The sequence below is a fragment of the Charadrius vociferus genome, unplaced genomic scaffold, assembly GCF_000708025.1.
Source record: "Charadrius vociferus isolate BGI_N301 unplaced genomic scaffold, ASM70802v2 scaffold115, whole genome shotgun sequence".
Classification (NCBI taxonomy): domain Eukaryota; kingdom Metazoa; phylum Chordata; class Aves; order Charadriiformes; family Charadriidae; genus Charadrius; species Charadrius vociferus.
Window position 1 is genome coordinate 2,997,859 of NW_009648636.1, and position 7,894 is coordinate 3,005,752.

Sequence of the window (7,894 nt, forward strand, 5' to 3'; positions counted from 1 at the left end):
CCAGTAGGTAGATCAGTTCTCTAATGTTGATCAGTTGGTCCATCAGCGTGCACAGCGTCAGTTGTGGTCATGCAGTGCCTGAGTGTCTAGGGTAGGTAAAGCCAAAGATAGTACTAAAAGCCTGATGTTGTTGCTGATTATCTGGGAAGTTTTTACCTTTGGAGAACTTTATCCAGGTTCATATTCCCTAATTGTAATTTTCTACAGGAAGGTACTTAAACATTTTAATCAAAGCACTGTGTATGCATTCACTTGGATATGTCGGCAATCTTGGAGCTTCAGTTCTGCCAGTGCCTCTAGGTCTTAATTTTCCTTGCAGAATAAGGTTGCTGGAGACCTAAAGCTGTCTCTTCACTATTTTTCACTTCGCTGCCCCTTGTGTAGTAGTATCCTCTGCATGAGCACAACACGTTATTCCAACAAGTTTTAATTCTTGAGTAAAGGAAAAGAGAAAGAGCTGCGATACAGATGATTTATGAGTAGAATACTTAACTTCTTGTTCGTTCTGTACACCTCGGTAATTTCTTAAGAGCCTTTCAAAGGCTCAAACTAGAATATTTGCTGCTTAACTGATCCAGAAGCACAGTCCTGGGATAATAAATGAATCAATTTAGACCCGAACGTGAAGTCCACTCAGCGGAAATCAATCTGGATGTGCTTTACAGGTAACGTCCTTGCTCCACAGAATTCAGTTGGACTTTTACCATTCACTTCAGCTGTGTCAGGATTTAATTCTTGGAGCCTGTTCCTGTTATTAATGATGTTAGTGAAAAATTTCATTAGGAAAGCGCTTGGATCCCCCATGAGATAGTTGACCGGCACAGATCTCATGCCACGCTTACTGTTATGTTGAGAGAGATACCATGGTCAAGCTGGCCTCGTCCCATCCCTAGGAAAAAAGAGATGTGTTTAATGAACTTGGTGTGCTATAACCATCAAGTTGCCCTGTACTTTTGAACGTAGCAACTTCAGACTGCTTGAGTGTGTGTATTTTGTGTATTTTTTGTCAATCCCCTCAGGTCCCTGCTAGTTCAAGGAGTGCCCAGTCTTTTCCCCAGGCATAAGCCATTTCTAAATTGTAGGTTTAGATTTGTGCTTCTCCAGCAGATGCTCCTGCAGACCAGAAGGTGCTACTGCTGGTTCAGGTGAATGAATGTCTACCGCTTGTAGGGAGGCTTTGGCACGCTTCACAGGCACCGGCTGTGCTGAAAGACGGAGGTGTACTTCCAAAGCAATATCAAACAGTTCTGGGAGTCACCCAACGCCCTTGGATTACTGGGTAGCATCCTTTGCCCTGCTACTGTATCTTCTCCAGGGTCATTGTGTCCAGTTGGGAAAATAGATTGCGATTAGACTGTGAGCTGTGGGGCCTGATCTGTGAGTCGCAGCTAGGTATGAAGTGTGAGAGGAATTTTCAGTTCTTGCGTCTCCTTGGAAATCGTGTAGCCAATAGATGAATGCTGCAAATCTTTTTCATCTTTTTGCATAGGTGGTTATGCTTTTATTTATTTATTACTCTTTAGCCTTGTGAAGATGCTGGATTAATGTATCTGTTTTAGAATCTTTTAACTCATGTGTATTAAAATGTGTGGAAAGGAAATAGTTTAATTGAAAGAATTGGAAAAGTATATCTTCTCTTTCCTGCAGTGGAGTTACTGTCTCATAAGTAATTACTGTTTACAGCGTGTGTATGAAGGTACAAGAAATATCTGCACTAGATATTCTTCTCTGTTCTTTTTTTTTTTATTACCTGATTTGAAATAAAAATTGATCTAACTCTCTTTTTCTCTGTGCCTCCAACAGCTGTAGGATTTGGAATGGATCCTGACTTACAAATTGATATCATCACAGAACTGGATCTCGTGAATACAACCCTTGGGGTAACTCAAGTGTCAGGACTACACAACGCCAGCAAAGCATTTTTATTCCAAGGTAAGACAAACGTCCTCAATTCTTTTATCTCACTTCTGCCTGCATGAGCTCATAAGAGCTTTGATGCCTAACCGATTCCCTGCAATGGTGGTCTTACTTAGCTGTTGCTTTCTTTTATTTTTATTTTTTGGAAGTAGTCCTTGTTACTTTCCTGAAATACATGTGGCATTTTTATTTATTTATTTATTTTTTTAGTGTGCTGTCATGTAGTTGAGGTTAGAGATCTTTAGGGGAAGTGTTTTTGTGTAGGTTTTCAATGCTTCCCAATATTTATTTCTAACTAAATATGTCAAAGTGGTTCCAAGGCATGGACTCAGTTGTATTCTTGTGTACTTTCTCTCTGTGACTGTACACATGCAGAGACAGACACAGCTGAAACTATGTAACTATGGGAAAGCATTTAATGTGTTGACACTGATTAGGAACATGTAGCAAGTCTTTCCTCAGCGCTGTGAAAACTGTTAAGTGAGAAAATTGAACAGTATTGCACTTAACTGTCCAAGCTGAGTACCAGGTACAGAATAAGTCACTTTGAATTGTGAGTTTTTTCATTCAGTATTCTAAGATAATGCCTGTGAAGTGTTTTTTAAATAGTGTTGGGGTTTTTGGTATTTTTAGTGAGTGAAATTCTGGATGAATTAGCAAGTTTTACCACGGACTTAAGTAAGGTCTAGATTAAGAGGCAGTGTCCCATGGGATGGAAGCACTGAGTTGCTACAATATCCTTATTGGGTGAGAAAGACGTTTACATCAATTAACATGCACATTAAAGCACAGTTAGGAACATTTTTATTGTGGAGACTTCCTATGTTTGTTTTTTCTTTACTGTGCTTTACTCTGTGCTGAAGCGTGCATGTTAGTGTCTTTTTGATGTCTGTCCTCTGTAGCTGTTCTCAGAGGCAAACAGCTATGATCTCATTTAGCATTAGTTCTGGATCTGCAATGCGAACTGACTTTGTTGTAAGTAATAAAAGCATCAGATCTGTAATCTTCATTCTTAGTTTATTTGACCAGGGCCAGTTTAGGAGTCAGAGCAGAGACACTTCTGGAGACCTTCTCAGGAATCAGTGTGAGTCATATTTTTTGATCTTCTATGATACGACGAGTAGCGTGATTTTCAACGATTCCCACATTAATGTCCAGAAGAAGGGCATTAATTTGAAGATATCAATTGTTTTTCTCCTGATAGCCGTGACTCCAGGTTTGTGTATTATGGACAAACAATACTAAAGGACAGTCAGTCCTCTAAGGACTGCAATGGCCTGACTTAAAATATTTTAGTATTTCCAATTGCTATTCCATGCAGCTAATGGCAACCACGCTGAAGAACTGTCATGGTGACGTGTCGCAGATTGGTGGTCAGAGCTGCAGGGAAGACGACCGAGATGTGCTTTTCAGGGCACTGACTGAAACCATTGATGCTGAAAGTAGCTTTAAAAGGCTAATGGTGAAGATGTTATGGATATTCAGTCCTCCTTGGAGGACCCCACCTGTAGTTTAAAAACTTAGAGAAGACTGGTGTAATAAAGGTAGAGCTTGTAAAACTCACATGAGCACGTAAATTGGAAGATAGGTGTTCATGGAAAGCAATGAACAAAAATTCACCATACGAAGTGAATAAGCAATTCAGAGTCTTTAGTTAGGTAAACAAAGCTGCTTTTTAACTCCCACAACAGAAATTCTTCTTGCTAATGCACACAGGAATAGCCCTGTGCTTGGATATTGCCTCTAAGTCTAAAACTTCTTGGAACGTGGCTTGGGAAGAATTATTCTCTTCATTAAGCTCATCAGCCCTTGGGCTGGGAGAAGACTGAAGACCTTTGGTCTATTACTGCATCCTGAGAGAGGTCTGCGAGGGGTCTTTTGCTGCTGCTGTCAGATGGGATGGAAGTCCGAGGCTGCTCCGTTGGCTGCTTCCCTTCTCGTGCATATCTGTTATTTGTTAAATGTCATCAGTATGTCGGCAGCTGTATGAATTCCCTTTTACTAACAGAGGTGACTTACTTTACAACCACAGTTTGGCTGTGCGCCAGGTCCTTTGGCTGGAAGCGGGAGATACTTAATTTTGATTTTTATCTTGCCGTACAGTAAAACTGATATAGAACTCAGGGCAATGTATGGGCGACTGCGATGCCTAAGTTAGAAATAATACTTTTTCCCATAGAGATGCACAAAAAAACTAGCCAGCACGACGCCCCCAGGGGAGAGAAAAGACTGTGGAAGCTAGTGCTTCGTTTCAAAATTACCGTATCCTCTTGGACCAGCTATTCCAGTCTCCAAGACGCGGTCCTTTCAGCAAAGCTTTGCTTTGATGAGTTCTTACCGAATGTGAGTAGTTAATGCATGCTGTGTCTCGCTGTGCCACACTGCTCCAGTGTTGCCTCTGGGGCTCTGGGCAGGGGAGGACCTCACCTTGCAGGCTGATGGCTGAACATGGAGTCCCATTAGAAGACCTCTTCACTCGTTTGCTTTCACCACTGAGGATTTGTTAGTTTAAGAAAAGAGAAGAAGAGTTTGAGAGTGTATTCTTTGGCGTGTTTTCATAGGGACTGTTTTGCCCGCTGCCTTTGGCAGTGTCCTTACAGCAACGTAACAGGGCTCTGAGCTTGCACAAAGGTTCCCTGTGGATCGTTTTCTGTCTTGTAAGATGTATTTTCTGAAACGGCATTGCCAGAGCTGTTTGTATCGAGAGTGTTCCTTTGTGTGTCCCTGGAAGTTAACATCTTTGAGGTAGAGAAATGGTAATTTTTTTCCCAACCCAGACAGTTACGTGTACTGCTTTAGTGAAAATATGGATTGTTTTCCTCAGCAAGATTCTTTTTTCTATGAATTAAACTCTTTGAAATGGAAAGCTTTGTTAGTTTTTGGCATTCTTTCAGTTGCATTTAGAGGCAAAAAGAGGAAATGAAGGAGGGGGATGATGGGAAGACATGCACAAAAGAAAGGGAAACTATTATTTTTAATTAGATTTTTGATTACTGTCAGGAGCTCTCTTACCTAAGTGACATAGTGTTTGTTACAAAGTTTCTGGGGAGTGATGTCATGATTTGATTTATCCTAGAAAAAATGTAGAAGAACTCTTTTCCCTGGAGAGTTAGCAATTTCAGTCCAAGACAACCTTAGTGAAGCCAGTGGAGTGTTCTGTTTTTATAATAATATTGGTAGTAACAGCTGAAACTCAGATTTCTGTGTGAAGCAGCTTTACAGGCAAAGAAACAAATTCAGCTCCTTTGCAAATTGTGTGACAGCACGATAGAAGCAAAGTGGCAATTGAGAGATGCGTGTTGCTTTTGGGAAAGCAAAACTCTGCCTAATTCAGAAAAGCGTAGAAACCTATCATTAAGTGTTGTCATCTGAAGGGTCCTGTTGGGCGTGGACTTTGATTAAGAATAGTTGAGATTTTTTTTTTTTTTTGATTGATCAGTTCCATTATTTGTGTTTCAGCTCCATTCTCTGTGAAATGTGGATGAGGGAATCCAAAAAGCGGTGTGAGTGCTGACAGTGTGATTAGAAGAAATGTAGATATCTAACTTTTAAGTGCAATTCTGCCAACAGTCTAACTCTGAAGATCCCTGACATTATGATGTCACAATTATTTATCTTTTATTTATATGAACAAGAGTTGGGGGGAGGGGGAAGGCTTTGTGTGCAGATGGGTGGTTCTAGCACGAAGGGACAAAGCAGGGGGAGTGGAGACTCTTGACTAGAGTACTCTTGGGGAACTGGGCACCCAGAATCCTGGTGTCTGGCCCCGGATCTCATCATCTTCAACAAGTGTTTCAAAGAATTCAAGGAAAGTTCTGGCGGTGGATGGGAAATCTACCTCAAAGAAATGCATTGAAAGTATTAATCACCCTCCTAATGTTCTAGGATAACATCTTACAAATGTTGTGTGAAAGACATCTGTAAATAGTATCTTACAAACATGACAAAATGATACTGAAATTCCTGGAACGGGATTGCAGTATAAATTTTAGTGCATTAAGAAACACTGAGCTGTGGCTCAATTAGTGAGGTTTGGTTCTGTTCTGTGTTTTGGATAGCAGGGAAGCAGGTCAAAACAAGACCCTGTAGGTGGAAAGCTCAGCAGGATGTTGAGTTCGGTGGCAGAGAAAGGCTCTCTTTATAAATAAGGCAAGATGAGGTGCTTGACTGGTCGTCCTGTTTCTAGGTAGGCTGAGCCCAATTTTTAGCCTAGCTGTTATATTATGTGATTACCTTAACCAGTCTGACTTTTGTTCTGTGCTCAGTTCTTGTTGGGGAAGTAAAATTTGATCCCTTTTACAACCTGTCAGCTATGCCCATTTCTTCTTAATTCTTCCCTCAACATCTCTTTTGAACTAACAGAGGCTTAAAGCCTTGACTTGTAAAGCAGTTGCCCCAAGAAGTTTATTAAGGCTTTGCTGTTCCTTTCCTAGCAATCTGGCGACTTAGTCTTTAAATTAGGAACGGTCATTTTACTATGTATACTATGTACAGCACTCAGTAACTTAGACCACCGAGTACTGTTAAAAGTCTAGCTACATGTACTCCTTTCTTCCTTGACCATTTCTTTACTTGTATTAAATAACCACTGGATTTATAAGAGAAACACCTGGCCCGCAGCTCCTGCAGCACAGAGTTCAGTCACACTCCTTCTTCCTGTTTTGTACCGGTGACTGCTGAGTTCTTTTTCCATACAATCGTGGCTCCAACAGGAAAGCTGAAAGAATAAGTATCTTGAAGCACAGAGAAAGGCAATGGTTTTGTGAGAAAAGAGTGAATCTTGTTGAGTTCCTGAAACAAAAGGGCCATCCTTCTTCAGGCCAAAAGAGAGAGCAAAGCTACAGTCCCAAGGGGTAGAGGTGACTCCCACCAGACTCGCTTGAGCTTCCAGGTGTGGTACATCCCTCTGTTGATGTTTCCTCCTGTGTGTTATGGATCCTGATTACTTTATTTATTATTTTTAGACACTTTCCTCCTTGCTGATTCCTCGCTAAGAGAGTAGAGGTGTTTCCAGATCCCGCTCCAGGAGTCCAGGTCGTAAAAGTCAGCTTTTGTGGTACAAAGTCCAAGAGTTTCGATATTGCTGTTAAGAGCCAGCACATACCCTTTATATCGGGAATGTTAGCTCTGCTTCTGCTACGACAGTCTTCAGGACAGACGCGTTATGCCCTGGCTGTGTGTGTGGGGCAGCAGCTCAGCACTGAGGTGCGCTCGGGAAGTTCCAAGGCCGGGTGAGCCGGCGGCTGCCTTCGCTCATCAGCGTGTGAGCGTCTTCTCACCCGAGTCTCAGTGACCTGTGTGCCACGGCTGAGGTTTTAATCCACTTCAAGCGTTAAAGCTGAGTTACGCCAGTGTGATGAGCAAGGTGTGCGAGCTGCGGAGCTCGGAAAAGAGCCAGGGATGGAATGAGAGGAGGCAGATAACGGCTCAAGGAGGAAACTTGCAGTTACCCTTCCTGGGGTGGGCAGCAGGGAGGTGTGCAGTGAGGAGGAGAGAGAAACTTTAATTTTAGAGTTCAGGGCGTTGGTCCCTCTTTACTTGAGATAATGCATGGAGAGTCATTGCTTTTTGTGGGATGCCTCCTGGGATGTTTATAACAAATGTTAAGTATGAGGAGTATCGTTTTTACAGAGCAGACCCCTTACAGAAGCAGAGAAATTAGGAAGGCACAACATGGGTGGCTCGAAATCTTTGTGCCACTTTCAGCTGTCGGAAAAGAGAGTGGCTCCAGTACCTTTTGTGTGCCTGGTGGTCCTCAAATACTCCGTCTGGCTGGGAGGTTTCGGGACGACAGTGGTGCAGAGTCTCTGGGCATCCAGCGTCCCCACTCTTCCATGCGCTATGGGCCAAGCACACGACGACCCTTGCACTGTTGGGAAGGAAAGGAATGTTGATTTTTTAATATTTTTTTTTTTTACCAGACATTGCCCACCGCCCACCCGGGCTGGCAGCTGAGTGCCCGCGCCGCCGCCGGGCT

At 42.4% G+C, this 7,894-nt stretch overlaps 1 protein-coding gene across 1 annotated transcript in view; it reads left to right on the forward strand.

Moving 5' to 3' along the window:
* Positions 1-652: 652 nt before the first annotated feature.
* NELL1 (NEL-like 1 (chicken)) overlaps positions 653-7,894 on the forward strand; it is a 295,750-nt gene continuing 288,508 nt past the window's right edge. Inside the window, exons 1-2 of the mRNA XM_009886260.1 lie at positions 653-665; positions 1,804-1,932. Of these exons, the coding sequence (XP_009884562.1) occupies positions 653-665; positions 1,804-1,932 (142 nt within the window). The remainder of the gene's footprint in view (positions 666-1,803; positions 1,933-7,894) is intronic.